This window comes from Camelina sativa, chromosome 2, assembly GCF_030686135.1.
Source record: "Camelina sativa cultivar CO46 ecotype springtype chromosome 2, ASM3068613v1".
In the NCBI taxonomy this organism is placed as follows: domain Eukaryota; kingdom Viridiplantae; phylum Streptophyta; class Magnoliopsida; order Brassicales; family Brassicaceae; genus Camelina; species Camelina sativa.
This window is the reverse complement of record NC_141881.1, coordinates 9,827,848-9,848,375: the sequence shown is the minus strand read 5'-3', so window position 1 is coordinate 9,848,375 and position 20,528 is coordinate 9,827,848. Positions and strand designations below refer to the sequence as shown.

General features: G+C 38.5%; 1 protein-coding gene across 1 annotated transcript; it reads right to left on the bottom strand.

The window, feature by feature from the left end:
* Positions 1 to 7,952: 7,952 nt before the first annotated feature.
* On the bottom strand, positions 7,953 to 12,143 carry LOC147948386 (uncharacterized). The gene is made up of 5 exons (XM_087466606.1): positions 11,046 to 12,143; positions 10,653 to 10,967; positions 9,003 to 10,571; positions 8,294 to 8,642; positions 7,953 to 8,236 (listed from the first exon to the last, which is right to left on the bottom strand). Exons 1-5 carry the CDS (start codon positions 12,135 to 12,137, stop codon positions 7,953 to 7,955), a joined length of 3,609 nt encoding a protein of 1,202 aa, XP_087322732.1. The 5' UTR covers positions 12,138 to 12,143.
* Positions 12,144 to 20,528: the final 8,385 nt, after the last annotated feature.

Sequence of the window (20,528 nt, the reverse complement as noted above, 5' to 3'; positions counted from 1 at the left end):
TCCCTGGTTCTACTTGATAACCTTTGTGTTCCTTTTTGATCACTACCTCCTTAGCACTTGAACCAATGTCTTTTTAACCTTGATCTTTGGCCTTGCTCTCTTCAAAGTCCTTTTGTTCAGCTTAACTTGGAGATCCTTGACTATAGCAGTCAGTTCTTGAACAGAATTCTTAAGCTTCTCCACTGAATCTTCTTGAAAGGTTAGCTTACCCCTTGAAGCAGTTTCCTCACTTGAGACCTCATGATCCTCCTTTCTTTTGATAGTGTAAGGTGGATCATATTTTGAAGGCAGAGTAGTGGGATTGTTGATGTCAAACTTCATAGTGAAGTCTTCAGTCAGGTGGAGCTTGATAGTCCCCATCTTCACATTTATAACAGCCCCAGCTGTAGCTAAGAATGGCCTTCCCAAGATTAGAGGGTCTTCAGGCTCTTGTTCCATGCTCATGATTGCAAAATCAGTTGGGATCCTTGCTTCTCCTATTTTGATAGGGAGGTTTTCAATCACTCCAACCACATCCCTCTTGGATCCATCTGCTAGACTGACATAGTAGTTGCTGTCCTTGAAGTCCTCATACCCCAACTTCTCAGCCACTGAGTATGGCATCAAGCTCAATGAAGCTCCTAAATCACAATGGCACTTATTGAAGTGCATGTAGCTGATGGAACAGGGTAAGTTGAATGAGCCTGGATCTTCAAGCTTTGTTGGGACAATAGCTTTCCCAATCTCTTTCAAATCCTTCATATCTTGGTCATGAGCCCTCTTCTTTGACATCTCAAGTAAAAAATCCTGACAGAGAGGGTATGGAGCATACTGTTCCAAAGCAGGTCCTCTCTCTTCTTCTTGGTAAGCAATGATGACCTCTTGTATGGCCATCACTTCCTTCTTCTCAATTACACCCTCTTCTTTCAAGGCTTTCTCTTTCTCTTGTTGCAAAGCTATCTTCTCCTTTTTCTCAATGATCTCCCTGAGTTTTTTTATCTTTTGTGCCTTGAAACGCCCTGGGAATGGTAGAGGTGGTTTGTAAGCAGGAGGAATGTATCTAGCGGGGTTAACAGCTTCTGTGTCTTCAACTCGATCAGTCACTCAATCAGGTACTCGATCCTGTGTGTGGTGGAGCACCTGGTCGGGTTGTTTCTCTGCTTCAGTCTGCTCAGTAAAACCTTCACTCTGGGCTTCAATAAGTGACAAATCCTCCCTAACTTGAACCTCACTGTCCTCAGTGATATCTTCCTCATGGAGATGGATTGCTTTAACAGTGATCTCCCTTGGGTTTTGAATGGCTTGTTCAAGAAGTTGGTGTGGCTTAGGGGCTGAAGTAGAAGCAATGGAGGTCTCCATGTACTGGAATGAAGAGGTCAGACTCTCAAGCTGATTACTCAGGTCATGAGAATAAGAACTCAATTTGTGGGTCAGCTCTTCAAACTGCCTTGACTCCTCAATCTGCTTATTGGCTTGCCCAAGCAACAATTGTTGCATCATAGTGCTTAAGTCAGGTTCTTGGGCTTGGTAGGTCTGAAACATTGGAGTGGGACACCATTGAGTCTGGAAACCTTGTTGCTGGTGCATGGGTGCATAATGGAACTGACTGCCGTGAAACATGGTTTTTAACTCGAACTGACACTCGGTCGAGCACTGGCTTGAGTTGATGGTCGAGTCGACTGGAAAGTGGTGTCTATTGAGATCTGGCGTCTGACTCAATCAAGTGCTCGATCACTACTCGGTCGAGTGGTGGTCGAGTGGGTGGTCGACCTGGTACCTGAAACTCAACACAGCCAAGCAACAGAAGATTCGAATCCAGCAACTTCACAAGTGTATAAACGAACTTAATCTTAGACTAATATGGATCCTAAATGTCACAAAAACACACTCAAATGGGCAACGGCGCCAAATTGAAACAAGGTTTATATGGTGGTGAATGATGATGAATGTATGCAATGGTGATATGAATGGAATGATGGATGGGTGTTTCAATTCCCCTTATGCTGTTGCAGTATAAGAGGTATCAATCCTAAATGAGTGTTTGTGAACAATTAGGATATGCATATGAATCTGAGTTAAGACAAATGTAAAGATTGTTTGTCACTAACAATCCTAAGATGGAAATGTAAAGATACAGAAAGTAAACTACAAGAACTAAGAACTAAATGCAAATGAAACTGAATGATTGCAACAGTAACGAAGCAAGAACAGAAATAGAAAATACTACTAATGAAGTAATGCAAGACAATTAATGAACTGAAAACTAAATGAATGCAACTAGAATGAGATAGGAATGAAACAGGACAATCACAAATCATAAACAAGAGTTCTGGGGATGAACTCGAGCAAGCACTCGACCGAGTGTAGGTCGAGTGGGAGGTCGAGTTGGTTAAATCCGGAAAACAGAGCAACACAATAAAAACAGAGCAATGCAAATACGAATCAAACAACAAGCAAGCAACATGATTAAGACTTTAAAATCAATAAACAAAGAAGGTCTCGAGGATGGATCCATGGGATGAACTAATCATTGTGGTTATCTAACTTGGTCAACAAATCTCAAGCAAACTTTGAGCTAACCTCTAGACATATAAATCTAAGACAAATTTCTCCCACTCTCATGGTCAAGAAACAATCAAACCTATGCAATTCTAGACTTGTTCTCACACAGTAAAAAATCTACACAAGCAGGCATTAAGCAATACATCTCAAACCAAACAAGACCTCTAATCTCTTAGCAAGCCTAATGGTAAGCTCTAGACCTAGCCTTATCTATGCTTCTTAAACATTGGTGTGATGCTAAGAAGTTTGAGATCAGATCCTACCCTCTCAGATATAGGATCAGCATTAAGAACATCTAGCCTAGAAGAGATCTACAACAATCAAGCTTGACCAAATCACACAAGCCACAAGATCAATCCATCGTAACCCATCCTCAAGATCCTAAGCAAGCTACTCACAACAATACATGATGAACAAAGTCAAAAACCCAGAAAAATTGAAACTTGCATTATTAGAAAGATGAAACAAAGATCTTCAATATTGATGAAAGGATCAAACTCAAATTCTCAATATTAATAAAGTTATGAAACCAACAATATTGAGGAATTTAGTCTTTTTCAAGTATAGATCTAAGAAAAATAAAAGTGCAAAAAAAATAATTCCCAAAAGGGTAAAAACTAGGTTTAGAGAATATCTAAAAAGCTAGACTCTTTTGGTGGCTGCAGGTACAAGGCTTTATATAGGACAGGAGGTGGAAGCCCTAAAAATACAAAAAGTCAAAGTAGTCAACGGCTCGGTCAACTCGACCAGTGCTCGATCGAGTGGCTTGGTCGAGCTGGCTTCTTTCGTGCAATCTCCACTCGGTCGAGTCCTCCTCAGCACACGGTCGAGTGTCTGGTCAAGTGTGCGGTCGAGTTGGACTCTGGACCTTGGTTCTTCAGCCTTAACTCCCTTGTTTCCTCCTCATGATTGCTTCACATCTCTTCTCCATTGCTTGCATGCTCCTTAAGCTCCAAAATCACCTGTTTATGCATGAAAAGATGCAAATGCAATACAACTAAACTCTAATGCATGATTTGTGCTAAAGCTACACAATAATGGTTAAAATGGATAGCAAAAGATGCAAAAGATGTGAATAAACTAAGGGAAAACAAGGTAAAATATATAAACATCACACACTAAAATGGGCAACGGCGCCAAATTGAAACAAGGTTTGTATGTGTGGGTGATTTATGCGATGATGTATGTAATGGTGAGATATGAATGAATGGATAGTAAGGTGTTTCAATTCCCCTTATGCAGTTGCAGTATAAGAGGTGTCAATCCTATCTGAGTGTTTGTGAACAATTAAGACATGCATATGAGACTAAGTCAAGCCAAATGTAAGGGTTGTTTGTCACTAACAATCCTATGATGAAAATGCAAAATGCAGAAAGTAAACTACAAGAACTAGATGCTAAATGTAAATGGAACAGAATGATTATGAGACTAGATGCTAGAACAGAAATAGAAACTACAATAAATAAACTAATGCAAGACAATAATGAACAGGACAATAAGTAAATGCAACAAAAATGCAAATAGAATGAGACTAGAGATAAGACAGGACAACTACAAATCATAAACCAAAGTTCTGGGGAAGAACTCGAGCAAGCACTCGATCGAGTGTAGATCGAGTGCAGGGTCGAGCTGGACTAAACGCAAAAACAGAGCAACACAATAAAAACAGAGCAATGGAAAAACGAATCAAACAACAAGCAAGCAACAGGATTAAGACTTAAAAATCAATAAACAAAGAAGGTCCTGAGGAGGGATTCATGGGCTGAACTAATCATTGTGGTTATCTAACTTGGTCAACGAATCTCAAGCAAACTATGAGCTAATCTCTAGACATATAAATCTAAGACAAGTTTCATCCACTCTCATGGCAAGAAACAATCAAACCTATGCATCTCTAGACTTGTTCTCACATAGTAAAGAGTCTACACAAGCAGGCATTAAGCAATACATCTCAAACCAAACAAGACCTCTAATCTCTTAGCAAGCCTAATGGTAAGCTCTAGATCTATCCTTATCTAGGCTTCTTAAACATTGGTGTGATGCTAAGATGCTTGAAATCAAACCCTACCTTCTCAGATATAGGATCAGCATTAAGAACATCTAGCCTAGAAGAGATCTACAACAATCACGCTTGACCAAATCAAACAAACCACAAGATCAATCCAGCCTAACCCATCCTCAAGATCCTAGAGAACTACTCACAAGAACACATGATGAACAAAGTCAAAAACCCAGAAAAATACGAAACTTGCATCATTAGAAAGATGAAACAAAGATCTATAATATTGGAGAAAGAATCAAACTCGAATTCTTAATATTAAGAAAGTTATGGAACCAACAATATTGAAGAATTTAGTCTTTTCTCCTTAAAAACAAGTACAAGATCTAAGAAAAATAAAAGTGCAAAAAGAAATAATTCCCAAAAGGGTAAAAACTAGGTTTAGAGAATATTTAAAAAGTTGGACTCTTTTGGTGGCTGCAGGTACAAGGCTTTAGATAGGAGAGGGAGTGGAAGACCTAAAAATACTAAAAGACAAAACAGTCAACGGCTCGGTCAACTCGACCTGTGCTCGGTCGAGTGGCAGGTCGAGCTGGCTTCTCTCGTGCATCCTCCACTCGGTCGAGTCCTCCTCAGCACACGGTTGAGTGTCTGGTCGAGTGTGCGGTCGAGTTGTAGTCTCGACCTTGGTTCTTCAGCCTTAACTCTCTTGCTTTTCCTTCATGATTGCTTCACTTCTCCTCAGCATTGCTTCCATGCTCCTTAAGCTCCAAAATCACCTGATTATGCTTGAAAAGATGCAAATGTAATGCAACTAAACTCTAATGCATGATTACTCCTAAAGCTATGCAATAATGGTGAAAATGGCTAGCAAAAGATGCAAAAGATGTGAATAAACTAAGGGAAAACATGGTAAAATATATGAACATCATCGATCTAGTCCTCGATTGCTTGCATCATGTGCTTAGGTCGAGTGGTTCTTATTTTATTTTTCTTATTTCTGTCCAATTTAGGTTGTTAGTCAAAACCCCTATTATTGTTTCGCTTGACTTGCATTGTTCTGATTACATCTTATCTACTAGCATACAACCATTTGGATTGATAACCCTTTGTACTACAACTGCATAGGGAATTGATACCCTGGGTGAAAATCTTGTTATCAATTTGGTGTTGTTGCCATTTGGTTGAAATTATTTGTTACATTTAGGATTTCAGCACTTGCTAGATCAAGTTCTTTTTACTTAATATATTCGGTACTGACTTGTTTGCTTTTCTGTTTGTTTGTTTTGCATTTCAGGTGAAACCTGAGGCACAACCCGATCAGTCACTCGGGTTCGGGTATCCAATCAGGTTTGGGTTTTCGGATTTTCGGATGTTCGGATGTACACATATAAAACCCGATTGGGTATTTTATAGAATCGGATCGGGTTCGGGTTGAATGTGTTCGGGTTCGGGTATTTTCAGATTTACTCGAAATCCGATCTTGGTGTCGGATATCCGATATGTTTCGGGTATTTTTATCCGAAATTGATAAAAATACCTAATATGCACTGAAAATAATCGAAATTAAGTAAAAAACTTGAAATCAAATGTCTTATATGAATTGAAATACTGAACTGAGAGTTGAAGTTTTAAAGAGACAACAAAGTAAAACCAAATGTAAGTTTAAAGTCTTAAAGAGATGAGTTAGTAGAGAAGTAAAAAAACAATCATATCATGTCATCTTCTTCATCCAAACAAATGATCCCAACTCCCAAGTGCCGACCTACTTCTTCTTCCTTCAAAGAATCAAACCCCCCTTCTTCTTTAACCACTTAAAGAGTTAGAGTATCAAACTCTGAAAAGAAAATGACAAACAAAAAAAAGTATTAGAGATTGTATCTTAATAATCAACATCAAACAGATAGAGAAAAGAAAAAAAAACAATTCCTCTTTCAAGCTCATCTTCAAACTCAACTTCTGCAAGAATTTGTGCATTTGTAAGCACCTTTTCTTCAAAATGAATATCTTGTTTTAACCACTGTTCAGTACACATTAAAACCTCCACCATGTAGTGTGTAAGACAGCTTCTATATGGTTCTATTACCCTTCCACTAGTGCTAAAAGCACTTTCAGAAGCAACAAAAGACACCTGCATAGCAAATAAATCTCTAGCTATCTTAGATAAAATGGGATACCTTGCACTGTTGACTTTCCACCAAGAGAGTATATCATACTCAATGCCCACAATCAATTCAGGATTCTCAACTTCTTCTCTCAAAAAAGTTTCCAACTCATTAGTATCTCTAACTCCAATCTTTCTAAGCAATGTATCATACTTCTGCTCCATTGGGTTATAACCATCAAATTCATCTTCCATTGAGTCGAATAACCCATCTGTTGGCCTCACGTCAGTAAACTGAGATGATGATTGAGACTGGCTGGATGCTTGAGATGTTGATTTAGCATAACTTTTACTATACTCCTTATACATCGCACGCATGACAATCAAAACTGAATCATTCGACCCCTTAGCAGTTGTACTATCTTCTCCATACAGCTCCGCAAAACACAAATTTGCAAACTCCATCTTCTTTCTCAGATCAAAAAAACTAGCAATTACCAACATAGTGTTTATGTTCTTGATGCCATCCCAATATTTGTCAAATTTCTTATACATCTTCTCGGCATTAACCTTCACATCAGCATCGCTATTAAGACAGAGTAACTGAAGCTTCATTGCAATGTTTACTATCTCACTATAGCACTTATGTGCACTCAAAGTAGTGGAGGCAGAAACTACCAATGTAGCCTGATGTGATCCTCCCAAGGAATCGACGCTCTAAGGTTGGTAGACTGATAATCCTAGAACTCCGATGGCTTGCGAAGCTGGATGATAAGGCATGAGATGAACTCGAAAATCCTTATGCCCCAAACTCTCTTAAAATAAACCAAACAAAGCAAGGCGGTGGAACTTTAGATAGAAGCTTCGCGGAGACAGATGACAAGGCGTGAGACGAATCCCGAAAATCCTTGTGCCCTAGACTCTCTTGTAACGACTCTTCAATCCTCAGCTAGTGAATGGCAACGTCAAGTGTTGTGGAATCACTTGATATACCGAAAACTCTTTGATGTAACCCACCAAGGAGAAAGAACAAGTTCCAGAGGAACAAAGGAGTTTACCACTCTCAAATATAAGATAAAAGATTTCTTTATTGGATGATTTTCTCAAATGAGATTACATGTGTTTATATAGGGATAGAAAAACTTGGTAACAAAGCCAAGTATTAATTATTCTTGGAACTAAAAGACAATAAAGATAGATAGTTGAATGAAGACCCAACTCTTGGTGTATGTTTCCTTCTTCCAAAGTGACTTTTGGTGCATGTATCTCTTATTTTCGTCACTCTCCTTTGACCACAAAATAAAGTGATTATTTTGGGCTTTCTTGGGGTTGTATTAGGCTTAAAGTGGGCTGGACTTGATAGATATCATCTCCAATAGAAATTCCCATGTTCTCTTTGCTCCAAATATCTTCAAATATCAAATGAACAGCTCCAGCAAGCTGTTTGGTCCTTCCTCTTGTCATTGGTCCAACTGGTACAAGCATAGCATCCTCAGGAACAAGCTCAGCTTCCACTTGATCATCCTCATTGCTTCCCATGATCATATCATGCCCCTCCTCTTCAAAAGGATTTGTCCTCAAATGCGGACCATCTGCAACAAAGGGAGCCAAATCAGAAACATTAAAAATGGAACTCACTTTGTACTTACCTTTCAAATCAAGCTTATAAGCATTGTCACTGATTTTCGTCAAGACTTTGAATGGACCATCGACCCGTGGCATTAGTTTAGACTCTCTTTCAGCTGGGAAACGTTCCTTTCTCAAATGTATCCAAACTAGATCTCCCACTTCAAAAACCAGCTGGCGTCTTCCTTTGTTTGCTTGCTTCTCATACTGCTTTGTCCTTGCTTCAATGTTGAGTCGTGCCTTCTCATGAATCTGCTTAACAAGTTCAGCTTTCTTTTTCCCATCCATACTAACTCTTTCACTCAAAGGTAAAGGAATTAGATCCAAAGGTGTTAAAGGGTTAAAACCATAAACAATTTGGAAAGGAGAATACTTAGTAGCAGAATGAACTGAATGATTATATGCAAACTCAACATGAGGCAAACAATCTTCCCAAAATTTGATGTTCTTCTTAATGATAGCACGCAAAAGTGTAGACAAAGTTCTATTCACTACTTCAGTTTGTCCATCAGTTTGAGGATGACAAGTAGTTGAAAACAACAACTTAGTCCCTAACTTAGACCACAAAGTTTTCCAGAAATAGCTTAAGAACTTAGTATCCCTATCAGAAACAATAGTTCTAGGCATGCCATGCAATCGAACAACCTCTCTAAAGAACAAATCAGCAACATTTGAAGCATCATCAGTTTTGTGACATGGAATGAAATGTGCCATCTTAGAAAATCTATCAACAACCACAAAGACAGAATCTCTACCTCTCTTGGTTCTAGGCAGTCCTAGCACAAAATCCATTGAAAGATCAGTCCAAGGTTCAGTAGGAATGGGTAAAGGAGTATACAAACCATGGGGTTGAACTTTAGACTTGGCTTGCTTGCAAGTGACACACCTTCCGCAAATCCTTTCCACATCTCTCTTCATATGCGGCCAGTAGAAATGATCCTGCATAACACTAAGTGTTTTGGCAACTCCGAAATGTCCCATTAATCCTCCTCCATGAGCTTCTCTGACAAGCAAATCTCTCAAAGAACAATTAGGCACACACAAACGATTTTCATAGAATAAAAATCCTTCATGCTGAAAGTATTTTCCATGAGCAAACTTTTCACAAGCATGGAAATCTTCTTTGAACTCATAATCAGTAGCGTACATCTCCTTAAGTTGTTCAAAGCCTAACAACTTAGCATCAAGAGTAGAGATAAGCGCATACCTTCTTGACAAAGCATCAGCAACAACATTGTCTTTACCTTGTTTGTACTGAATGACATATGGAAATGTTTCTATGAACTTAACCCAGCGAGCATGGCGCTTGTTTAGCTTTTGTTGACCTCTCAAGTGCTTTAGAGACTCATGATCTGTGTGAATCACAAACTCCTTCGGCCAAAGATAATGTTGCCAAGTTTGTAGCGCTCTAACCAAAGCATACAGCTCCTTGTCATAAGTTGGATAATTCAAGGTTGCTCCTCCAAGTTTCTCACTGAAATATGCAATGGGTTTCTTCTCTTGCATCAGCACAGCTCCAATTCCTACACCAGAAGCATCACATTCAATTTCAAAAGTTTTCTTAAAATCTGGTAAAGAAAGAAGGGGTGCAGAAGTGAGTTTTTGTTTCAAGAGTTGAAATGCTTCTTCCTGTGCTGTCTCCCATTTAAATCCAACATCCTTCTTGATAACCTCAGTGAGAGGAGCAGCAATGGTGCTGAAATCCTTCACAAATCTCCGATAGAAGCCGGCAAGACCATGGAAACTCCTGACTTTACCAACCGTCTTTGGACTAGGCCACTCTCGAATTGCCTTTACCTTTTCTTCGTCCACCTTAATGCCCTGTGCACTCACAACAAATCCTAGAAAAACAAGGTTATCTGTGCAAAAAGTGCATTTCTTGAAATTGGCAAACAGTTGCTCCCTCCTAAGAACATCTAAAACAGTTTTCAAATGCTCTACATGGTCATCTAGGCTTCGACTGTAGATCAAGATATCATCAAAATACACAACCACAAAAACTCCTATGAATGCTCTCAAGACATGATTCATTAACCTCATAAAAGTACTAGGTGCATTTGTTAACCCAAAAGGCATCACAAGCCATTCATATAATCCATGCTTAGTCTTAAATGCAGTTTTCCACTCATCACCCTCCTTCATACGAATTTGGTGATATCCACTCTTAAGATCAATTTTAGAAAACACACAAGACCCATGTAACTCATCTAGCATGTCATCTAAGCGAGGAATAGGGTGGCGGTACTTTACAGTGATATTGTTGATGGCTCTGCAATCTACGCACATTCTCCAACTACCATCCTTTTTAGGTACAAGTAACACCGGCACAGCACATGGGCTCATGCTCTCCCTAATGTATCCCTTTTCCATGAGCTCACTAACTTGTTTCTGCAGCTCCTTTGTCTCCACAGGATTGGTTCTATAGGCTGGCCTATTAGGAAGTGAAGCTCCTGGGACAAAGTCTATTTGATGTTCAATTCCCCGAATTGGTGGCAAACCATCTGGATTTTCTTCTGGAAAAACATCACCATAATCCTGCAAAAGAGAAACAATATTGCTCGGAAGTTCCGGCTCAGGGTTAGTCAAACTCATGAGAGTTTCTTTGTACATAAGCATAATGATTGGTTGATCCAAAAATAAAGCTCTCTTAATCTCACTTTCTCTCACAAAGAAATTAGATTGTCTCACAGGGTTACTCTCAAAGGCCTTTAGCTGGGTTTTTCTCAAACTCTCACTCTCTTCTTTGTGGTTTTTAGTGTTTAGTGGTTCACTCACATTGTTCTTTCCAAGTTGTAGCTGATCTTCGTAGACCTCTTGTGGTGTTAATGGAACTAGTGTGATCTTCTTCCCTCTGTGTTCAAAAGAATGTTTGTTGGTGTAGCCGTCATGATTAACCTTGCGATCAAACTGCCATGGCCTTCCCAACAGAATGTGACTTGCTTCCATGGGCAATATATCACACAACACTTCATCTTCATACTTCCCAATGGATAATGGAATCAACACTTGATGGCTAACCTTCATATTCCTTTGGTTGTTCAACCACTGAAGATTATATGGTCTGGGATGCTTCTTTGTATCCAACTTCAACTTCTCCACCAAAATAGTGCTTGCAACATTAGTACAACTTCCTCCATCAATGATAAGACTGCACACTTTATCCTTCACCAAACACCTTGTGTGGAACAAGTTTTCTCGTTGTTGTACTTCCTGGATCTTGTCTTGCATCACCAAAGCTCTTCGCGTAACCAACAATTTTCCCTCTGTAACACAAACCTCATGTTCTTCCAAAGATGAAGTAGAATCACATTCTTTCTCTTCCTCTGTTTCAATCTCTCCATTCTCCATCAGTATCATGGTTCGCTGGTTTGGACATCGGCTAGCATAGTGTCCTATCCCATGACATCTAAAGCATTGGATATCTCGGTTCCTTGTGTGAGTAGCCTCAGCTTTTCCTTTTAACTCTTGTCCAACATTATTTGGCTTAGCTCCCACGTTTGGTTTGAATTCTGTTCTAGGCCGAAAACTTGACTTCTCCTCCTTGTAGTAACTCGGCTTTGGACTAGAACTAATGACTTGTCGAGTAGTGCTCTTCCTCTTAAGTTGCTCCTCAATCAGAATCGCCTTGTGCAACATCTCTTCCAAGTCTTCATAGGTCTGCAACTCCATTTGATCTTGAATGTTTCTGGCCAGTCCTCCTAGAAATCTTGCCATAGTTGCATCTCCTTCTTCTTCTATGTCAGCTTTAATCATAAGAGACTCCATCTCCTGGAAGTAATCCTCTACACTCTTGCTGCCTTGACTTAGACGTCTCAGTCTCTGATGCAACTCTCTGTTGTAGTGGTTGGGCACAAATCTCTTCCTCATGACTGCCGTCAACTCATCCCATGTGTCAACAGGCTGGACTCGTCGGCGCATCCTACTAGTTACCAGTTGATCCCACCAATTGATCGCATAATCATAAAACTCTGTAGCAGCTACTTGAACCTTCTTGCGGTCTGAATAGTCTTGACACCTAAAGACTAACTCCATTTTCTTTTCCCACTCCGAGTAAGCATCTGGATCATTCTTTCCATGGAATGGCGGTATTTTCAGCTTGATCCCTCTCAAATCATCATCATTTCTCCCTCTAGCCTCTCTGTTTCGTCTTGGTCGCCTTTGACCCTCACTAGATGAATTGCCTCTTTGGCTGTAGTAGTCGTCTTCTTCATTTCTGTTATGTCTAGGCCGATCTCTGCCCCTCCGGCCTGGTTCCTCTTCGTACTGATGTTGAGGCTGTGGTGCTCTATCCAACCGCTGGTGCAAAGCCTCTATCTCAGTCTGAAACAACCGCGTAAAATGCCCCGTCAATGCCTCCATTTGTATTGGCGAAAGACCTGCTCCCTCTTCTCTTCTTGGGTTGTTGGTTTCAGAGTTTTCTCCTTCATTAAAAGCCATTTTCCCTGCAAAACAAGTTAATTAAAGAAAAAGATCTCACAAGTGTTTCTCTCAAATGTTTCCCACAAATGTTTCACTCAATCTCTCAAAATGTCCTCACAGTAGTGGTTTTCTCTAAGGTTCCAATAGAACTAATCCCACTCAACTCAATGAGATACAAAAGTGTTCCAGTAACTTGTTACCCAAATAGAAAAATTAGAATGGAATAGATCGATGAAAAGAATTATATAAGAATGGTTTTTTTTTTTTTTTTTTTTTTTTTTTTGTGTTCCCTTTTTTTTTTTTTTCTTTTTTTTTTTGATCAGAACGGATTTTTTTTTTTTTTTTTTTTTTTTTTTTTTTTTGAAAGATAGAAGATGAATAGATAGGAGATGAAAGAAAGAAGATGAAAAGATAGAAGATGAGAAGATGAAAAGGTTTTGATTAGAAGAATACCAAGAGTCCTTGAGCGGGCTCTGATACCACTTGATGTGATCCTCCCAAGGTTGGTAGACTGATAATCCTAGAACTCCGATGGCTCGCGAAGCTGGATGATAAGGCGTGAGATGAACTCGAAAATCCTTATGCCCACTCTCTTAAAATAAACCAAACAAAGCAAGGCGGTGGAACTTTAGATAGAAGCTTCACGGAGACAGATGACAAGGCGTGAGACGAATCCCGAAAATCCTTGTGCCCTAGACTCTCTTGTAACGACTCTTCAATCCTCAGCTAGTGAATGGCAACGTCAAGTGCTGTGGAATCACTTGATATACCAAAAACTCTTTGATGTAACCCACCAAGGAGAAAGAACAAGTTCCAGAGGAACAAAGGAGTTTACCACTCTCAAATATAAGATAAAAGATTTCTTTATTGGATGATTTTCTCAAATGAGATTACATGTGTTTATATAGGGATAGAAAAACTTGGTAACAAAGCCAAGTATTAATTATTCTTGGAACTAAAAGACAATAAAGATAGATAGTTGAATGAAGACCCAACTCTTGGTGTATGTTTCCTTCTTCCAAAGTGACTTTTGGTGCATGTATCTCTTATTTTCGTCACTCTCCTTTGATCACAAAATAAAGTGATTATTTTGGGCTTTCTTGGGCTTGTATTAGACTTAAAGTGGGCTGGACTTGATAGATATCATCTCCAATAGAAATTCCCATGTTCTCTTTGCTCCAAATATCTTCAAATATCAAATGAACAGCTCCAGCAAGCTGTTTGGTCCTTGCTCTTGTCATTGGTCCAACTGGTACAAGCATAGCATCCTCAGGAACAAGCTCAGCTTCCACTTGATCATCCTCATTGCTTCCCATGATCATATCATAGCCTGATAGAAAACATTAAGAAACTTCACAAAACTTTTTATTTTACGCCAATCATTCGTCAAAGGAGGTCCTATACTTTTTTCTCCATTCTCATGCTCTAAGAAATAATCATTGTAAAGCTTATCTTCGAACTCCATCCTATCCAAAGCTCCTTTGAACTTAATTGCTCTTGTCAACATCAAATATGTTGAATTCCATCTAGTGGTTACATCTAGAGGCAAACTACCCTTCGTTAATCTACCAGTATCCACTCGCAGCTCAAATGCATTTCTCCTATTTAGTCCTGATCTGACATAAGATATGGCATTGCGGACTGAAGTAACACTAGCATCCATTTCAGCCATTCCATCCTTAACTATCAGGTTTATAATATGCCCAGCGCATCTCATATGCATGTAATCTCTATTCAACACTAGAGAATCTGTCCTAATTTGAGAGAAGGTAGACTGAAACTCACTCAGTGCATTGCTGTTAGCAGTTGCATTAGCCACAGTCACAGTAAACACCTTCTCTATCCCCCAGTCAGCAAGACATTGTAGAAGAGTATTGGCAATTGTCTTTCCTTTGTGATCCGACACATACTTGAATCCGATGATTAACTTCTTCAATCGCCAATGTTTATCAACGTAGTGTGCTGTTTGATGTAGTAACTTTCAGTATCAATTATTTATCAATCCACAATTTGCAATCAACCAACTCACCAAGAATACACAAATATGCTTAATCTATTCTTAATGAAGTAAACGTTCTTATGTCATTACTTAACTAATCAAAATGACTCAAATAAAGCAAACAAGGCAATGCAAACTCAAGGCAAACAAACACAAATAGCAATAATACTGAAACTCAAGAATTAACAAGAGAACCTTGGGCAAGGTAATTGACTTGGGAGATAGCTAATCAATCCTAGATGTCTAAGTAACAATCAAGAACAATCCTATGGCTAGAACACTAATGCAAATCAATTCATTTCCATGATAAAGATCCTATGCTAATCAAGTGATAATCAACAATTTCCAAAGGTAATCACAAGACACACATGCATTAAGAACAAGTTCAAACACCACTAAGCACCCTAATCATCAATTTCTATTGGCTAGGAATGCAAAGCTCTTGAAAAGATTGGTTCAGGAATTTCATCAAACACCTTGTGGGCATGGAAATCCTAAAGTCTAGATTTAAGCTTGATCAAGGCTATCTAGCAATATTATCACAAATCAAGATAGGAAATGCATAAAATAAACCCTAGACATCAAAAGATCAACCATCTATCTCCCTAATCTACCAAGCCCAAATTTCTTAAAAGATCTACTCACTAATCATCATGATCACACAAAGGAAAGAGTTTTGTCTTTGTGAAATCATAACAAAAGCTTGTAGATTAAGAGATTTGAAAGACAAACTGATATTAAAACTGGAAAATCCACCAAAGATTCAACAAAACCAAGTATGGAAAAGCTTAAGAACCTAAGAGGCTGCTAAACAAAAGATAAGATAAGAGATAAGAGATAAGTCTCCACAATTAGGGTTTGAGTATTTATAGGAAAACATAAACTATACCGGAACAAACCGGACTAAATTTAAACAATTCAAAGGAAACCGGAACAAACCGGGTTTTGGTCTCAAAATGGCACACGATCGACCACTTGATCAACCATTTGGTCGATTGGTCCTCCGTCGTGATCGACCATTTGGTCGATCGGTTGGTCGATCGGCTGAAGACCCGAAGTCTCGATCCGCAAAGTCCGAAGTCTCGCTTGCGTCTCGATCAACCATTTGGTCGATTGCTTGGTCGATTGGCCAAGTCTCCGAAGTCTCGGCTCGCGTCACGATCGACCATTTGGTCGATTGCTTGGTCGATCGTTTTGTCTTGTGTCCAGTCCGAGGAATCCGATAGTGCTTTGATCGTCCAAATAGTCGATCGGTTGCTCGATCGTTTGAAGTCCGCGAATCCGATAATGTGTTGATCGACCATTTGGTCGATCGGCTGGTTGATCGTTCGGCCTTCTTGCCTTCATTTCCAATTCCTTGCAAATTCGTGACTTCTTTGGCTCCAAAGCACACATTCCTTGCATATCTCCACTCCAACACCTGAGATACCAAACTTGATGCAATATGCAGCCTAAACAACCTAAATGCTCATGAATATGCACAAAACAATGAAGAATTAAGCTCTAATAACATATGAAAACACAAGATATCAACTCCCCCAAACTTATACTTTGCCAGTCCTCTAGCAAGAACCAGGTAGAAAACAAGGGAGAGAGGTTTAAAAATGGGACTCAGAACCTAAAGGCATGAGACAAAGGATTCAAACCAAAGTCCTTAGATGTAGTTCAATGGTGCCAAGATCAATCAAAGTCCTTACAAATATTTTTCTATGCTTAACACAATGCATCACTCTAGTTCATCTTCTATCTATTGGCAAAGACTTGCAATCCTATTGAACATCTCTTTCACATTCATCAAAGTGTTTGGTGTGATCTTACAAATGGAAAATAAATCAAGCTCAATTGGTTTAAGGAAAAGGCTGTTTATTAAGTGGTTGGAAATGGTGTTTTTGGGTGGTTAACTCTCAAACAAAGAGGAATGCTAGACAGTCATGAAGTCTATCTAAGACTGAGAATAATTTGGGCATACAAAGCTTAGCTCTTGATGTTCTACCCACCTAGATGCTTTTCTACCCTTTTTCTCATCTTTCTTATCTTCCTTTCAAACCCAAAAACTCAACCTTATTCAACTTAACCCCTTTTTTTTTCGTCTTTACTCATGGTCTTATTCCTTTATTTTTATTGTATCTCTAAGGCTGTTCTTGCTTTAAACACTAGCTCTTTTTCTTTCTTATTCATTCTTTGCTATACTCCCAATCTTGTTTGATTTTCCTTTAATCTTTTCATTTTGATTCTAGGAGATTATAACAATACTTTCTATCCCTTTTCTTTGAGACTTAGAGCTTATAACCAACTTAACCTTAGAGACTTTTCTTTTCTTTCGACCAAGTAATCCTTTATTTCCCTTCTTATTCTCTCTTGTTCCCAAACTTGAACCCAAATCAACATTCTAACCACCTATTTCTTTCAAAACTAGTCCAATTAGCTAGCTATAAAGATTCTGAAATAAGATATTTTTCAAGATCTACTTATGCAATGAATGTATGAGAACATGCAAACATAGACATAAGCAGAGATGATGATGAATGGTATGCAAGGTGTTTCAATACCCTTATGATGTTGTAGCATAAAGGATGTCAATCCATAAAGAGTGTGATATGTAAGAAGTCAAGATGTGATCAATGCATTCAAGTTAAGCCAAATATCAAGTTGATTTGTTTCTAACAACCTAATGACAATAATGAAATGCAATGAACTAAGGCAACTAATTAAGACAGTACTAATGCTGAATTAAACTGTAGAACAAGTGCAATAAACTATGCTAAGCAATAGAAAACTACTAACAAATGCAACTAAGAGCAAACTGAAATGAAACAGAACAATGCATAAACAAGTAAGTAAACAGGAGCTCGACCTAGCGCTCGGTCGAGTGCATGGTCGAGTGGGGGGTCGAGCACTTGGCCGAGTGATGCATAACAGAAGACCAAAAGCAAAATAACGAGGAGAGAAGCAAAATAAACGATGAAAAACGATTAAACAGAGAAAGCAGTAATAAACAATGAGCAAATAGGTCCTAGAGATGGGGTTAATTGGTTGGTAACAAGCTAAGCTTACCTAGATTGTTTAACAAACTTCATAAAAGCTATCCCTAGACAATGATCTTCTAATACTTGCTAATCCATTCTCATGACAATAGCAATCAAGTTTAGTAACATCCTAACCCAACTCTCATTGGTGAAACCATACTAAACAGGCAATAAACTCAGATCATCAATGTCAAAAATCATATTAAACATCTAATCTCTTAGCATGCTTCATGATAATCTCTAGTATTAGCCTTATCTAACAACTTAGACATTGGTGTGATGCTAAGAAGCTTAAGATCTATCCTTACCCTCTCAATATAAGAACATCATAGAGCACATCTAATTTAGAAGGGATCTATAAACAATCAAGCTTAAACAATCTAGATAAACATAACTCTTTACCAACCTATCCCATCTCTAAGATCCTAAGCCACTAATCAAATCTAAAAATCATCATGAAGAACACAAACCCAGAAAATGATGATATAGACATGGATGGATAGATAATGATGAGATGAACAATTTAATACAAAGAAGTGAAAGAAAATACTCAATAGATTCAAAGTTATGAAGGTTACAAATCTATGAAAATCTAGAGAAAATATAAGAGATGATGCAATAATGTAAAAATAGCTAAAAATGGCAAAAACTAGGTTATGAGGTTTCTACAGGGTCTCTCTTTTCGGCCACAAGTGCCAGCACATATATATAGCAAAGAGGGGGAAGCCCTAGTTAGCTAGAGGACAAAATAGATTGTTGGCTGCAAGTGCTCGACCATGCTCGGTCGAGTGCATGGTCGAGTGGTTGGTCCGACAAGTAACTCCAGTCTTCGATCTGGTATGATATCGGTTCAGTAAAACAGGTATAACTATTGAACGACAGCTCCGATTGCCTTGAAACCACCGTCATTGGAAAAATAACTCAATTTCCTACAACTCTCATGAAGGACGCTGAAGCTGAATCGCAACGTCAAATCTACATTCGGATCGATCTTTGAGGAGCTCGTTATGAACCCGACCATGTACTCGATCGTGTGCCTGCTCGAGTGGTATGCTCGAGTGCCTTCTTTTCCCTTCCTGATACTTCCAATCCTCTTTTTTTAGCTCCAGAAATAACAGCAAGTCCTTCTTTACCCTTTTAGAGCTCCATAACACCTAATAATACTCTAAATGCACAAATGTATGCAATGCATGCTTCTAAACATCCTAAGTGCATATTTGGACATAAATGGCTATAAAACCTAAGGAATGACTTCTATATGATGCAAAACATGAACTAAACAAGGCCATAAATATGACAAAATATAGTGACATCAACACCCCCAAACTTAGTCTTTGCTTGCCCTCAAGCAAACAAACAAGACAAGAGAGGAAAGTGAGGTTTGAAAATGGGATATCAAAGCGTAAAGCTTGTTAATAAACTAGCTAGAATCAATGTCCAAGTTATTAGTACTATGATGCAAGGTGAATGAGCTGTACTTAAAGACTTTAGACAAGCATATCACAACCTTTACTTATTTGAGCCTTAGATGTCCACATGCATTCAAATCAACCATTTCCTTTAACATTCATTAATCAAGAACATGAATCAATTCTATGCAATGCTTAAACTCATTTGGCTTGGAGATAGAGGTTTTGAGACAATGATGGTCTCTTTTTAGAGTGGGGCTTGTCAATATCAAGGTTCTCTCATGAAAAATGGATTGAGCTTTAGAAGAATGCTAAAGGTAAGAACACTTGGACACATACAAGAACAAAACCTTGTCTACCCAAAGGTACCCAAAGTGTTTATCCTATCAATCTAAACCCAAATGATCCTAGTGCTACCCTTTACTTCTTCTTTTCTTTTTCACCCTTTTCTCTTTTTGGTTTTCAAGTCTTAGGAGAGGTTTCTTATTTGATCTATCTAGTGGGATGGGGGATTCTTACTTATTTGCTATGGTTCTCTTTTCTTCTTATTCTTAAGACATATAAGCTTTTTGCTAGACTTTCCTTTTCTTTCTTTTTTTTTTCTTTCTTAAGCTAGAACCATTTTCAACAATACTTTACTTCCCATCCTTTCACTAGACTTTGTTTAAACACAATCTCCTCTTAAAGACTCTACCCTTTGGTCTCTTTCTCTTTTTCTTTCTTTTCTTTTCTTTTCATAACAGCCAAGTCCCAAACCCAACAAGTGAACCACCTAGTCCTATCTAGTTTGAAAAATGCAAACTAGAACTACACAAGGTGTTACTCTTGTCAGTTCAAACCTAACACTTTCTACCAAGCCCAATCCCAAAAATAGGCCTCACACACACAAGAATAAACATGGCTTGAAAGAAGGGTTGGTTAAGGGTAGGGGAACTGATTCTTAATGAGGAAATCAGTTACTTGGATCAACAAGAGTGGTAAAAAGGAGAAAGATGATCCAGATATGTATATGATATCCATGAGTTTAAAGCAATGCACACATTGATAATTATAAGTCAATATTAGGTTCTTATAAGTAGGAAATGGCATTAAATCACAACATGCTTCAATTTAGACCAAATGCAATGCAAGAATTCAAGGCTTGGTTCAATCTTATGCTTCTAACTACTCAACTAGCATCAAAGTACTATTAACTTGGGCATTGATCCTAGTCTAGTGAATTAAGCAAGCTAACAAGGAAATACTCATCATAGATCCCTAATGCAAATATTATACAATCCTACATGAAACATGCTAAACAAGATCCTAATATGCAATGCAAGCTACATGAACACTCTTTTTTTATAAAGATTTTTTCAAAAATTTTCAAATTTTTAGGGTTTTTCTATGCCTTAGATGCTATGCA